This window comes from Acanthisitta chloris, unplaced genomic scaffold (assembly GCF_000695815.1).
Source record: "Acanthisitta chloris isolate BGI_N310 unplaced genomic scaffold, ASM69581v1 scaffold2473, whole genome shotgun sequence".
Taxonomy (NCBI): domain Eukaryota; kingdom Metazoa; phylum Chordata; class Aves; order Passeriformes; family Acanthisittidae; genus Acanthisitta; species Acanthisitta chloris.
Window position 1 is genome coordinate 21656 of NW_008665212.1, and position 16114 is coordinate 37769.

General features: G+C 38.4%; 1 protein-coding gene across 1 annotated transcript in view; it reads left to right on the forward strand.

Annotated features, from left to right (window-relative positions):
• SYTL5 (synaptotagmin-like 5) overlaps positions 1 to 16114 on the forward strand; it is a 37889-nt gene that overhangs the window by 5755 nt on the left and 16020 nt on the right. Inside the window, 6 exon segments of the mRNA XM_009071621.1 lie at positions 7456 to 7568; positions 8188 to 8320; positions 10177 to 10297; positions 11062 to 11199; positions 12768 to 12897; positions 14362 to 14468. Of these exon segments, the coding sequence (XP_009069869.1) occupies positions 7456 to 7568; positions 8188 to 8320; positions 10177 to 10297; positions 11062 to 11199; positions 12768 to 12897; positions 14362 to 14468 (742 nt within the window).

Consider the following 16114-nt stretch of genomic DNA (forward strand, 5'->3'; position numbering starts at 1 on the left):
TTTTTACAGACCATCAGGTAACAAGATCAGGAAGGTAAAGCTTTCTGTAAATTGCATCATGGAGTGAACCCAAACTGCTAGTTACATCAGACTGGCTATCTAGAGAGTTAGTGGAAAAATTAATACAGCAGGGCATGGAATTTAGCTTTAGAAGGTTACATCTGTTTTTAACTAGATGCCTTAACCTTCTCTGCATCCAGTGGGGCACATCCAGAGGACAGTGTCTCACCTCTTAAGATGAAACATGGTCAGGTGTTTGATTTGTGAAATCATTTTAAATTGGTTGGGGCCTGGATGAGTTCCTTGTTGCTTGCTTCAGGCAGTTCCTGAGATGATGTCAGCTCTGTGCCTTTCAGAAATGATGAGGTGCAGGTGAGATGACAGAATGGAGAAATGGAGAATGGCAAACAGAGTACTACTCTTCAAAAATGAAGAAAGGAAGAAGGGATTTGTTGACCCTGTCACACTACCTTTAATTTCTCTAAAAATATTGAAACAAAAGGTTCGTGTGTTGCTTGAAAGCCAAGAGAAGATGACAGGATGATGAGTAAGAGCTGGCTCGAGGACAGATAATGTCAAAACCAATTTAATTTCCACCTTTCATAGGGTGACAGAGGAGGATCTGTTGATGTCTTATAACTTGACCTAACTTAACCTTTTGATACTTTCTCTCATGACATTCTAATAAGCTGATGAATTAGGGGAGCTATGCCCTGGAATAAATTGTGCCAGTGTGATTGCAGACTTACCTGGAAAATTATAAATCTCTATTCTCAGAGTGGTTATGGACATTTCACTCCCCCCAAAAAACCCCAGCACATAAAAACCCCCAACCCTAAACAAGCAAAGGAAACAAAATAACCCACAAAAAAAATCCCCAAAACAACAACAACATCCACTCAAAAAAAAGGAAAGAAGAAAGAAACCAATGCAGTGGTATAGAACAGAGTATTTTCTGACATTTTGCTGTTAAGTATTTTAGTTAAGTACCTTGATGCAGCAGTTGAGTTTGCCAATTCCACCTGCAGGTGATATAACACTGAGAGGTGCCCCAGGCATGCTGAAGGACAGGATTAGGATTCAAAGTGGTCCTTACAATTCAGAGAAGTGGCTTAAAGGAAAAGCAAGTGATGGCTCCCTGTAGGCATGTGAAAATACTATTTGGGAAATTTGGGGAAAATGCAGCTGCAGGAACATAAAATGAGGATAAAAAGAGCTTATGCAGCTGTTCCTTAGGAAAGGATCTGAGTATTGTAGTGAAAGAAAAGTGGAATATGAATCAACACTATTTTCCACTGCAGGAAAAGGATGTGCAAGCAGAATTATGGGCTGTAAAATACATGATACAATCCTGTTTTATGTAGAGTACCTGCTCAGTTTTTGTAGCACACTTCATGTTGGCCAGCTGGAGAAAGTTCAGCAGAAAATAATGATCCCAAGCCTAGCACACAGTATGTCCAGAGTAGTGGAAGAAGCTGGAAGTGTTTGTTCTAGGCAATAGAAGAGTGAAAATAAGTGAGTTTTATATCTACCAAAGGCAGTTGCACTGGGGAGTCCTGTAGGCTGTTCTATGAACTCACTTTGGATAAGAAAAGTAATGTGATATCTAAATTGCAGTGAAAGGATTTTCGTTAGGTGGTATGAATATTGATATAACTTGGAAAGGTTTCGGAGTTATGTTTCAAAAACAGGTTGAATAAACCTCTCTGGGGGATGATGACATCATTTTTGGGGCTGAAAGATGAATGAGGAACTTTTCAAAGCATATGCCACCTCTGCTTCTCCTGATTGTGCTGCAGTTCTGTATGCCAAGTGGTGGTCTTAGCAATCACCTTGAAAATTAATTCTGGTTGAAGTCTGCCTTTAAGTTCTTACAAACCATGGTGTAATTTGCTTGCAAAGTGCTAAACTTTGCAACTGCTAGTTTTGTTGGTGTTAAGAGTCCTCATTAAACTGAAATCTCTCTCTGTCCTTTCTGTTTGTTCATATGCAGTGTTTTTGCAAGACTATAGTGACAGCTAATGATCTGTAAAATGTCTTTTACTCTGCTGGGAGTACACAGAGAGATTATCTTCTGTGTGGGCAGTGGAGAGATGGAAGTTTGTGATAGGCAGTTCAGTTACATCACTGTGCATAGTTCTAGTTCAAATTATTTCAGTTCTGCTCTTCTCTCTCTCACTTAAGTGAGAAATGCAGGGAAAGTCAAGATTTTCAGGTTTTTTGAATTACTCTTTCCAGTTTTGGTGCTGGACTAGTTCATGGCTGTTGTCCCAAAATTTTCCTCAGGAGCATCTTAAGTGCTACTTAAAGTGATGGTCATAGCAGTACAAGAGCTGTTGCATAGTCATGCATTATACCTAAGGAATATGTCCAGAAGCAAGTTTTTTAGAGTGTTGGAAAACCTGCTGTATTACATCTGGTGTCAGTGCAGAAGGTCTGACATTGGATAGGGAGTGTGTTTATTCAAAGAGACAAATACCGCAGAAATTACTGCAGAAATCCCTTGAATTGCACAGATAATCCAGAATGGTTGCTGAAACAAATAATTTGTTGTGTCAATTAAAAAAAAACAGTATCAGCCAACTTCTGCCTGTTGCTCCATTTAATAAATTTTGACCTTTCTTTCTTTCTGAGCATCTCTAGTCCTGCCTATCCACTCGTAACACAGTACTTTGGGATACCTGTAGTACAGCACAGTCACAGATTGGGATCAAACATTTTTATTGCTTTAGCATTTATGGTGGGTTCATGTCTAGCTACCAAAAAAGATGGCAGCAAAATGCAAGTATGCTGACTTTGAATGAGAAACAAGAAATTTGAAGATGCTAATTTATGCTAATAATATTGTGCTTTACCACATACTTAAAATTTTAATGCACTTTGATGTACTTATAATTTTATGTGGTAAAGGGCAATATTATTATCTGAACAGATTATCAAATTTATATTGTCACATGATGGTAACTGTAGAGGTGAGACACCAGTTTGTTTAATAATACAATCTGTCTGTGCATCTGTCAATCAGAACATCTTAATCTGGCAACAAGAGGATATGACTTCTCCAAAATAATCTTTAGAGCATTTCATCTGCCATTTCTTCAGAGACAGGCTTGCCTGAAAAACAGCCTGTGGTGATGGTAAAGCTCCTTACAACACATTAATTACATTCTGAAATGCTTTCAAACAAAAAAGAGATTTAGTGAATTTGAGGAAAGACATTTGAACATGAATTGTGAGAGATATTCATCAGTCTTTTGGGGTACAAGCAGGTTTATATATGAATTGTCTTACAAAGACTTGCAAACATGGGTGCTAAAAGAGAAACTTTCCATCAAGATTCCATTTTTCCCCTGCATCTTTGTAAAATTTGACCACTTTGTTTTAAATTTGGCAAAATGATCAATAGGTTGAGGGAAACAGAGCTCTTCAGGCAGCTAATTTCGCACCTTGATGCTCTCTGTGCTTCTCATTGAAGCATGTCTTGGTACCTGAGAATATTGTCTTTATTTTAACTGAGTTTTTCATCAAGATCTAATGCCTAGGTGGTTCAAGTTATTGCAGCAGAACAAAGCAGTAATGGGAAATTTGTCTTCTTCTTTGAAATAATTATGCTGCCTTAACATGTCATGAAAATTCATCAGTATCTTAGTAACATTTATTCCCATTAGGAGCCTAAAAATAGAGACATTTCCAATGTTTTAGTATGCAAATGCTTTTCAAATTTCTTCTAATGTCTTATTATTTTAGCAACTTCTAAACAACTTCTGCCTTTTTTTCCACAGGGCCCAGAATTTCAATTTTATAGTCTTACAGTGTATAGAAAATACTCTGTGGAACTAAATACATGCAAAGATGAGTGTGTATGTTGTGGTATGTTCAAGCATAGGATGCACTTTATACTGTATACTATATGGTCTTACCATTTTTTCCCAAATTTTACTCCCGAGGAGGAAGCAAAATAATATGAGGAACAGGGGAGGGAAAGGAAGCTAAGCTAAATCTCTCACCTTTACCATGAGTGTGGGTTAGACTGAATGATCAAATGGAGAGTGAAACTTTCACCAATATGTGTGCCCAAAAGAAATAATTGAAAGTAGCATTTGGGACTTTCCAACTTAAATAGGTTTATTTTTTTTTATATATGTAGCTGGGCATTTAACCATGAAGTGTCTTGCGAAAATGGGAGTGGAAAATAACAAGCTGAGTGTTTGACAGGGTTAGGCCACAGATGATGTTCCATTTTTAAACTGAGCAGCACATTATTAAAGTCAATCCATTTAGCAGGAGCTCCTAGAGGGAGAAGCAGCATGGAACCATAGCACACTCCCTCTCACATCATGATGTGGGTAGGTAGCTCAGTAATTAATGTATAAGGAATTGAGCAGGTACTTACAGTATTTGGTACTAAACTTAGCTACATGAATGTGAATTTTCCTAGCTGTTCTGAGCACAGAAAAGAGCAATCCTGCAAAAATTGCTGCTATTAAAATTTATAACACTGTTTTCCTTCTTTCTAAAGACTTCAGCACCTGTTGCACATGTTGGAAGGCCAATCTAAACACTGTTTTGGTAGAAATTATACAGGTTTTTTAACATTGTAAGCTGCATGCTAGATGAGAAAGTAAAGAGAATGCATGCACATAGCATGATCTGCAGTCACTGTGAAACTTAGGTCTGTTTTGCAAACAGCAAACCTGCAAACACTGATTGAATGTACTGTTGAGTAAAGCCCTTGTTTCTTTTCCCACTCAATCAATCATTCAGATGGAAAGAGCTCATTTCAGTCCTGTGTCAGAAATAGAACACAGAGAACTATCTCAGTAGGAAAGACAGACTCCTTTTGTCATAATTATAAATGCATGAAAATAACATCACTGTAAGACTGTTTAGGTTTCACTCTCCAATTTTTGATTCAGAATGTCAAATGCAATTATGAAATTCAAGCTTCAAGTCAGAGACTTAGAAAATCATTAGATCTGAAGTCGTTTCTATTTATGTGTAGAACAAAAATTCTTTTAATAGGTACTGCTGACATGTATGAGTGATTAAAATAACATGAGCACTAGTCTTTGTGTGAATTGTTCAGTGTACATGAAACACACCCAGTAGTAGTGAGCTAGAAATTCAAAGCTGCAAAGCTTATTTCCTTAGAATGTGATAGTTTTGTAAAGAAGATCTGTTGGGTAAGGATTTTTGCACAAAAAAAAAAAGGTCTGCCAGTTGAATCAGGATCCCTAGACAGACAGTAGCATTGATGAAAATAAGGATGAAGGTCTGAAGTGAAGGCTGAGACCTCTAGGTTTGTGTCATGTGGCACTCACAAGGGTCATCTGGTGGTGGCTGTTGTTTTTTGCCTTTCACTGTGGATAAACAGTGTTGTCCAGAGAGGTGAAGCACTTAAATAAAACAAGGCAATACTCCCTTTATTTGCCATGTTTAGTGCTTCAGTTGAGGGAGTTGTCTGTGTTTTGCCCCAGACCTCGGTGAACTCAGAGCAGAACACGTGTGAGCCTCTTCAAAGCAGCCCTGCCAAGGAGTTGGCACCTCAGATGGATATGTGGATCTTGTTACTGCTTAATAAGATCAGTCTGGTGAAGAAGATGGGCAATTCAGCTTGCCATCATTACCTGGATGGGCACGTGGTTCAGCTCCAGCAGTGTAGGAACAGTCACACTCCCTTGCCCATTCAGACCTGCAAAAGGAATTTGCACTTTCCTCTTTCCTTGGGGATCCAGTTGTTTTGCCAGAGAATGCAGGGATGACCCCAAACTTCCTTGGCTGGGGCTGTTTAATGGTGACAGGTTACAGATGGCAGGGAGAGATTAGTAAAAGAAGTTGATTTCTTACTTACCTATTGCCAGAAGATAAAGGGGTCAGCCCAGAGAGACTCTAAATGCAATATAAATGATGGTGAATGAATGATGGTGTGGTGAAAGGTCTGAAAGGTTCGTGGTTTGACATAAAGCATCAAACATGCTGTAAATCTTGATATAAAATAACTATGCAAATGAATTGTGAAAATACACATTCTGAGAAACACTGGTTTTTGGTTTTAGAAGCCAGACTAGCCAGACCGTGCATAGTTTGTAATGAAGTGAATCCTTTCCAGTGTTTGTGATCAGCAGAAGTCATTTAAAAATTCTCAGTGGAAACATTGAGATTTAATGCCTTGCATAATGACTGAGTGATTGTGATGATCACTATGAGTCTGCAGCAACAAGATAAGGCAATAATCTGTTTCTATGCTGCTGGACACATGTTTGGGATTTTGATTTTTTCAATTATTTTTCTTTTAGTGAGTCATGCAAAGATGCATGATCGGTTAATAGGTTAGGAAGACCTGATAATGTTAGGGTCTTTTCACCAATGGCAGGATGCAATTCTGTAATTTTTAGTGTTTTCTCAAGTAAGACTCTCCATTCAGGCGTGTCTCAAAAATAATTTAATAGCATAGATATTGATCAGTGCTCTAAATCCATCTGTAGTAATTTTCATGCCCAAGAGACGAGATTATTTCTTCTTGATTATAGGTCTGAAAATAAGTTTTCTTGCTGAACAGTAAGCAGGAACACGTCTGGAGCTCAATCAGTTTTAAATGTTTGGGGTTTATTAGTTTGTTTATTTGCTTTTCTATTTGAGTATTCATGATTAGCAGCTTTCTGCTATTAACAGTATGTAGTGAGGCAGTAGAACTGGTGATGCTGTGCCATAATGAAACTGATTCAGGAAAAGGCTAACAATCAGCATAAAAATATCCCCATAGAAAACAGCAAAGCCAGTACAGGTTTCCTTGATTGCTAGTATAGGTAAAAGAATTGGAAAGCAGAAGAAGTAGCATTATCCAGAACAGTAGCAAAGACAAATGTTCATTGCTCTGAAGCTCTGGCACATGGTTAATTCATAGCAGTACTGTCATGTGAAGAAACTGCATATAGTGTCAGCATGTAAAGCTAGAAATGAAAAAATATATACACAGACTTGCAGCCACCTGTCTGTAACCAGGCCGGGTCTGTGAACTGCTGACCTGGCTGTCAGGAGCTTTGGGGGGGGGGATTTTCTCCCGCTGTACACTATTGCTCTTTCTATGTCTCTTGTTGTTTTGGAGATACTAAAAACTGTGACATGGAGTGGTTCACTACCCAAAGGGCTAGGATGACAGTATGTTCCATGTTTTTTGCAGAAATCTGGTAAGAGGAGTTGAAACACTTTTTCGACAAGTAAATTTCCATGTACTGAAAATTACATTTCATTCACAAAGTAAGATGCTTTTTTTCTGCTACATGTCCTATTATCCAAAGCTTTAGAATGAATCTCTTTACTCTTTATTGTGAACTGTGCAATTGTTGTCCCGGATTTGTGAGTTGAATGATGACGTAAGGGTTGGAGTGGTAGCTTTGGTTGGACAAGTTTGCTAATGTGTATATGTCTCTGATTTTTTTAATTTTCCCTGTACAGAGAGCTCCGGATCGTAACAGGGGAATGGTTTTTTGAAGAGAGAGCAAAGCGCTTCAAACAATCAAATCTTGGAACTGATGTTGTCAGAGAATCTATCCTACGCAAATTCCCAGGTAGGGACCTCAAGAGAGAGATTTGCTTGGGTTTAGGATGTTCAAACCTTGTTTTCTGAGTGTTTGTCTTGTATTTTATTCCTGACTGCTGTAAGTCATAAGTATAATCACTATTTTAATCTTAATTTTGTATCTGTGTCTTACTGTGCAGTGATTTATGAATGATTAATATACAGGCAAGGTAAGGTCTATATGAAGGAAGTATCTCTGTGGACACAGAGCTGCTGAAAAACTCTCTGTCCAAACAGGTGAGCTGCAAAGTCAGCAGCAGAGGCTCTGAAACTTCCTTCTCAGTTCCTGCCAGGCAGTTTGGCTGCATGGAGACATCTAAACCCAGTCATTTTTTTTGACTTGAGCTCTCTTACTTGTGATGGTGGTGTGTAAAAAGTGCTCCATTTTTCTTTTTCAACTCTGAGAAAGATCTCAAGTTACTTAAAGTTTTATTTTCATTAATTAAAAGGAAAAGCCAAAGAACCTCCAAGGTTTTTTTCATTATATTTTATTCAATGGATTTTTTTTTAAATAAAAAAATAGAAAATCTCTTTTTGTAGGTTGCTTGACGTGTGCCATGTTTTTGTGCAAACATTCACCTCTTAGTTTCTTTCCCCTTCCACTGCAGATACAGTGTCCAGTACAGATGAAGAAAGAACATTCAAGGATCAGCCCCAAGAGAATGAGGAAAAAAAGTCAGATGTATCAGCCTCCTCCACAAATGGGCACAAATCAGTCTTCAGCAGGCCTAGAAAGATAGGGTAAAGCCTTTGCTTCTTTTTTGTTTTTTGGGTTTTTTTTTAACTGATAAATCCAAGAACAGCTGTATATGGCTGGATAGATTTTCTTTTGAGTTTTTCTAGTGTTCTACATCAGTCTTAAATTTCCCAGGGTTAGAAACAGCCTTCATTTAAAGGCATACTTACTATAATTAGATTGCTGTTTCCTAGGAAATGCAGCAGCAATTACTCTTCAGCTATAAAGGTAGCAGGAAAAAAAAAGTCAATTTTACCCCTGGATTTCTCTTGTTTATACTCAGAAGTAACAGTGTCCTTAAAGGCAGGTTTGCTGAATAAGCAAATGCAAAAAATAGTATTTAGAGGGCCATTTTTTCATGTATACTGGTCAGTTTTGCTCACAAGTCAAGCCTAACAGTGTGCATGTGGCAGTGACCAAACAGAAATGCTGCTGGGCCTCTTGCAGTCCCAGTGATGTGTTTACCCCCAGTTTGGCTATGCCCTTAGAGGAGCACTTGCCTACTCTCAGGGTGACATGGACAGATAAATTTAATATATAGTTGCACAAGTGCTGTCTGGATCTAACTTGCTCTTCGGTGAGTGGAAAGAAAAACTGGATGGATGTTCGTGTCATGGCTGGAGCTCCATGGGCTGATAGTTGGAAAACTTGGTTTCTGTTGAAAGGAAGAACACATTTTTATTATAGATCCTAAATGTAGGGTGGGTGGATAGCTTTCTGCAGCATTTTGACTTCTGGGGAGAGCAGAGAATGGAATTCCTTGTTCCAGTGACTCCAGAAATGAACACATCTCTCTAATATAGGAAAAAAGAGCATCGGAATGTCTGGTTTCTCAAATTAAGGTGAAGAAAAAACCACCTTAGAAATCCTACTATATCAGGACCTAGATGTTGCTCTAAGTCATGCTAGTTGGTAGCTACAGTAAGAGGGCCTTAAATTTTACTTTTCTAATCCTCCTTCATTTAAATCCTTCATGCAAATGGATTTGTCATATTCCCCTATGCAAAACAATTATTTTTATAATTGTCTGTTGTTTATTTTAGTGCTGCTCAGTCTTTTTTTGTTTGTGGCCTAAAATATTTTCTGGTGTTGATATTCCTCATAACAGAAATTTAATCCTACAAGAATTTGGCTTATTTTTCCTAGGATATTTTTGTGGCCTCAATTAGAAGCAGTTCATTATTCCTCCTCGTCATCTTCTTCCTCCTTCAGGTTCCACATTTGTGTATCTTATGAGTGGATTTGTTTTAGCAAGGCTGGTTTTGGGCCAACTGCTACTCACAGGATAAAGGGAAAATTTAAACATCTATTATTTGTACGATTATGAAGAATTTCCTTTTTTCTTTTCAAAACTCTATTTAGTTCCATTCATTTCTGTCCTATTAGGCCATCTATTCCAGGGTAAGGGGGTGATGCTGTGTTTTTGGAAAATAGCATATTTGGGGCATTGATGCATATAACTGCAGAAATTTCTTTCAGAGAAAATGCATGTAGCATAATTTACTTGGGGCAAATACACATACTTAGCCAAAAATACTTTGCTATCTATAAACTATAAAAAAAAAAGACAAATTTTCACAAAAGGCATTTCTGGTTCAAAGTTTGAAGTGGCCATGTTGAATAGGAGGGATGTTTGGTGTATTAAAAAGCAGTTTGTGATCAATATGCTGCTTTTTTTCCTCCCACAGGAATCAATTTGGTAGCCAGACTTGATGGTCTGTTGACCCTTATATCCAGAGTTGTCCATAGGTCAGACAGATGAAATTATAGAATGTGCACATCATGGTATTTCCAGCAGGCTGCTGTTTCCTGGGGAAAAAACGTACAACTTGAAAAATCTTTTATTCCCTGTTTTCATCAGGAAAGTAATCAGGGCTGTTACCAAAGGAGAAATTACTTACACAAAAGATGAAGCTGAAACCCATAGTCTGCATAACAGCAAGTCAGCACCACGTTCTGAGAGGTGAGTGTCATATCATATTGTGCTAAAGGGTTGGAATGGACCTTAGAGATCATCTAGTCCCAACCCCCTGTCAGGGGCCAGGACCCCTCCCACCAGAGCAGGCTGCTGAAATTGGATGACTATTGTTAAAAGAGTTACCATATGCTCACTAAAAAAGAAAAACATGATTGCACAACACTTCTGGACAATCCTGGTATTTGGGAATTGTCCTTTGTATTCCTTGTTTTCAATAACTCTACCAATGTGGATTCAGAGCCTGTGCTCATTGCTTAATGCAGCTGTGAGACTGGAGCTGCTGTGATAATATTTTTTTCTCATTTTAATAGTAGTTCTAATAAAAGTTTACATTGTGAGAGAGAAGATTTATACTGCAGTTACTCCAAACATGATACACAACAGCCTAAACTGAGTGCAGATGAAATTCAGCAGTTGTCCAGCACAGTGATGATGCTGCAAGTCTGAAATATTTATTGAGCAAGATGCTGCAAGTTCCAAAAGTTTCCTGCAGCAAATTTGCACTGCTATGGTCATCTGACACCAGACTTTCCATATGAAGAAGTTACAATTCCTTCATCAATTCCTATTTACTAGTAATTTATTTTTTTAATGCAGTAAGTAAGACTGTGTGCAGATCCTCTTACTATCCTGCAAGACTTTCTGAGATATCTCTGAATTGTGAAGAAAACTGAAAACTGGTGTTTGTGGAGAAAGAGCTGTTTTGCTAAATGTGTTATCTTGGTTTGCTCAAAGCAATAAGCCTTTATACTCCTCTCCCCATCCCAGAGGGAGCACTCAGCAGAGGCCACTGCAGGACATGTGAGAGGGGCTGTGGGTCCTGCAGGCAGAGGAGCTGTTTCCATACCTTCCCTTCCCAGGTCTCCAGCACTCAGCACACGCAGCATGACTGCAGACTACAGCAGGGTAAGTCAGGGGTGTGGAGCTGACACCAAACAAGATGACTTGCCTGGTACCTGTCCTGTTAGATCAATTTGCAGCCCAGTAAGGACAAGACTGACAGGGAAGATCTTATTTCTTCCTTAATTCTTGCTGGGACCAGTGAATATCTCTACTAGAATAGAATTTGTCATGCTCTATCAGTGATGTAGTTTTTGGTTTGGCAGATTTTTCTCTTTTGTCTAAAAGTTGCTGTTGATGTCCAGTATTGCCTAATGAGTTACAGATTCTGATCAAGGCAGTGCAAGGGATAGGAATAAGCATTTTTGGCACTTCAGAGCCTTGAGCAAGTGCTGTGAGCTAAGGCTGTGATTTTCAAGCATTGCAGGGTCCAGCATGCTCCCACTCACTGCTGAGGGAAACTTTGCAAGTTCAGCATTTGCAAGAAGATCAGGCCAAACTGATTTTGGCTTTTTCTGGATTTGGACAATGAACTCTGCATAAATTATGCCGTAACACAAAATGTGCCTTAGACATGTTATCAGAATGACTCCTCTTCCCTGCTGTTGGGCCTCTTGGGATGGATGTAGCCACATCTGAGCTAGACTCGTGGGCTGTTTTGTAATCCTCAGAAGGATGTGGCTCATCTAGCCAGAAGCAGAGAGTCTCTTCATTCCCAGACAACCTGCCTGTTTGCCAAACATCTCCTCCTGGCTGTGCATGGAGACACCCATCCCAAATTCATTACAGTCAGCCCTCTTGGGAAATCAGGATTGTATTAGCAAGGTTTTCTATGTGTCAAAGGAAAGCAAAACTTATGGTCAGAGGTTATGCCTTTTACCATTAATGTTTGGAGAAAACCAGATGAGCATTTGAGATTGAATGCATTGATTCTCTTTCTAATTTCCAAATACTTGGTCTAATACACTGCCTTTGCTAATAAAAAATATAAGTTAATATATATGAAGGGCAGTTTTGGGAGCTGTAAATAAGTTAAGTTGTTTTCTTTATATTCCTGTTGGCACATAGACTAATTGGTTTTCAAGTGCATTACATTTGTTTGAAAAATGCATTTCATTTAGGTGAAGTTATGTCATTAGCTATTCTTTTACAGGAAGGTAAAAAGTCATAATGATATCAAGCATATTGGCTTTATTTAAGGGGTTATACTGGCATAATTTAATTAGTTCAAGTCCATCTAGTTCTACCCTAGCTGAAATCATTATGCTGATATAAAACCCATGAGTTTTGTATTTTCTTTCTTTGTTGCTGGTTTGGTTTATTTTTGAAATTTCTGAGATAAGTGAACTTCTAATAGATTTGAGTATTCAGTTCCCTCCTCTCACTCCTGATGTATTGCTCTGATTCTTCAGCTGTAAACTCAGAAAGTAAGCATGGATCACATCTCTGTGCAAATTTTATGCATGATCAGTGCTAAACAGATTAGATTGGAATCTAAATATATTCGGTGATAGACTGGATGCTGAAGGAGCTTTGGAGTTTTGGAAGCTAATAGAAATGATGCTTTCATAGCCTGATAGTGAATAAACTTGCTTTTTGTATTCATGGGATGTGCCTTTTTTTCTTGTTGGCAGGACATTGGCTTAGAAAATGGCATGATTATTCCAGCAAGTGAAAGTGTACCTGAAGATTTAGTAAAGAAGCACTGTAGGAAAGCATCTGGAACACCTTCCATTGCCATTTCTAGGGTATCTTTGTCATCAGGCAAGTATTGAGTCTTTTCCTTTGTTCTGCCAGCCTTTATCATCAGAGGATTATTCCTTTTCTTGTAACTCTGCTGCTTTTGTTTTTAAAACATGTTAAAAGGTCAGACTAAGTTTCCTAAATTCTTCCTTTTACTAACCAAGCTTAACTAACTTCAGAAGTTTTACATTTGAAAAAATGCCCATCCTAACTCCAGTAACATTGGCACAATGGTAGTATTGGGTAAATCACATGCTCTTTGCAGCAACTGGTGGAGATCTTCCTTTTCCTGTCTGAAATAGGAGGCAGGTACACCCTGCACTCCTCTGCCTCTCCCAGGCACTCACTCAGCCTCCCATGGCTCATGGAGGGCGTTTGGGTCTACAGGTTTCTCTCTGAAGCACAGCAGGACTCACTTTATTGCAGCTGAATTTAGCCCAAAGCAGAAACCCAGTGGTGTATCCCACAGGGCTAATCAAAGGAGGTAATGTTCTTTACCTTCGTTATTGCAACTTGAAAGCATCAGAGTTTCTTTGAAAGTATTGTACAGTGCAGCTCCTGGCAGAGGTGTTACAGGTGGTTACTTCTTTATGAAGTGAAAATTCTCCTGTTCCTGCTACCTTATAAAATAAAGGCTTTCCTGGTAAATAAGAACTGGCCTTGTGGTACCAAAGCAGATGGATGACAAGCAGAGTTGTAGGCAAACTGGGACCAGTTCTCAGATTCTTCATGGTCTCCTTGTTCACTGATCAAAAAGGACATAAAGCTTAGGAGAGTGACCTGTCCTGTCACATCAACTATAGACCAGGTAGAAACTTTCCAGATTCCTTCCTGCAGGATCTAAAAATATTCTTTTTCCCCTCTTTCTTTCCAAATATATTGAAACAGTCACACAAAAAATTTATATGGGGAGGACTAAGAAAATCTTTCTCCGAGACATCAATGTCTTATGCCTATGGAGTGGATGAGAGACCTGTAGACAGAAAGAAACTTGCAGGTCTCAAGATTTGTTTGCTTCCTCACACTCTGCACAGGGATCACTATTAGTGACAGAAGTACTTTGTACATCCATCTATATCCCCAGTTGCTTGAAACAGATGCTGGGGAGAGTTTGGTAGTGGTGGTAGAAGTTGTAATCACTGCAAACACTTGGATGACAAGTTTTGCAATATTCCAGGCTGACAGACCTGCCAGAGAAAGTCAAAGGTTAGTTCTATAGTATCATCCACAGGAGACAATCTCGGCAGATATATAGTGCAGGAGAAAAATTATTGCCCAGAGGGCTGAACAGCACCAGAAAACATATTTGTCCATCTATCATATTGATATTCTTTTGTCATAGCTTTTTACACAAAACTAAAATACTGTCTTGAAGGGTTTTTTCTTTAAAAGAAAAATGGGTTTGGGGCAATAGTTGTATGGAAGATGAAATGGAGTATTTCTGTACAAATTCTAGCAAATATTTAAATTGTTTTTTTTTTCCAGACCACAGCCGATCTGAGATAGATTTGAGTGAATCTTTCTCTGAAGGTAATGAGGATACTCTGAGCACAAGAAGCAAGTCTGTACCTAGTGCCTTAGATCAGGGACTGGTGAGTTAAAAATATGTAAATATTTATCTGGTGGAAATTCTGTTTATTCATACTCATGAAATCAGCACTGCATCTATATCTGTGTAAAACACGAGTAATCCAGAGCACTATTTCAGGGATATTTACCATGTTTTTAAACAGTGTCAAATTCTGAGTATGTTGGCTATAGAATCATTTCCATGAATAGTTGTGGTACCAGTTTGTCATTAATTTCCTGTTTTTTTGAATTCACAGATGAAAGGAATCTAGTCTGAAAATAAATTCCAAGCACGAAATTACACATACTCCAAACTTCTGTTAGTTCATACTCTCACAGATGCTGAGAAATTCTGTATTTTTAAAGGCTTTAATCTTTGTCTATATTTTTAGCAAATGAAGACCCAACTTTCTGTTCTGCCACTGTTGCTTGCCTCTTCTTCCCATTGACTCTTCCATACATCTCCATGCCTTTTCCTATGCAATCTATGGGCTGCTTTTCCTGAACTGATTCACAGCTTCCCTCTCCTCTTATGCACATATCCAAGATAGGCAACTTGCAGATGTGCATTGGTGCTATAAAAGAATATCCAAGCTTGTTAAATATGCATGAGTGGGGGGCAAAAAAGAGTTATTTATATAGTTCTTCATCTGATCTTATTTTGTTCTAAAGTTTCCAGATGTTTGCTTGTAGTTTGTGCATTTTGTGTATTGTCATAATCCTACCTTACCATCTGCTCTTTTCAGAAGAGCATTGGCCATGGGAGATGTTTCCCCTTCTTGTAGTGTTTGCTACTTGTGGCTTAGTGGAAAACAATGTGTTGGGATTTCCTTCTGTTTCTTGGACTGTAAGCAGTCAGAATTTGCCTGCAGCATTGTTCTGAGTTAATCTTTAAGGAATTAACAAAAGCCCTTCCCTGTGTGTCAGATGTCTGTGGAAGAAAAGTGTCAAAAATAAGTGGTTTATTTTTCAATTGTAGTAAAGAAAAAGAATGTGGTTTTTATTAAGAAGTTGGAAGACATTGCAGAAGAAAAGCATAAAATAAGAAAATACAGACTTCAAATATCTTTGTATCAGTTTGCTGCTCTAATTGTACAGGGTGTGATAGTTACTGCTTAGGTATTTCTCTGAGGCAGATGCCAGAGATGACAAGTCCAGAGAGGTTTTCTGTTCTTTGATTTTTGTCTTCCTCTTATTCAGAGGTAGGGTTTTTAATCTAATTTTTTTTGGTTTTCTTTCTTGCTGACTCTGAATGAAATTTCAGATTGCACCTCAGCAGCTCTCTAGCTCCTTTGCTTGCACAGGAGACATCTCTTGTGGCATAACCTTGATTTAGTTGCTCCAGGGTCTGTGAGAGTGCCAATTCCCCTTTAAACTTCATTCACAACAGGATTCACTGCTCTCTGATTTACCCATATCCTTGTTTTCTCTGCCTTATGAAATTAATTGATTGCCTTCATCAGCTTTAATGTTACCACATTTCTTTAGGGTAATTTGACTCACAGGAGTTCTTTAGAACCTTGTCCTACATTCATTCCTGATGCAGTGTTTTGAAATAAAAGCTGTGTTCCTGCTGGAATTTAGTTTTTTTGATGCTAGATATAAGAGACAGAGAAAGATAACTGCTGAAGGTAGCAACAGCTCCTGCAGCCTGAGAAAAGTTACATCA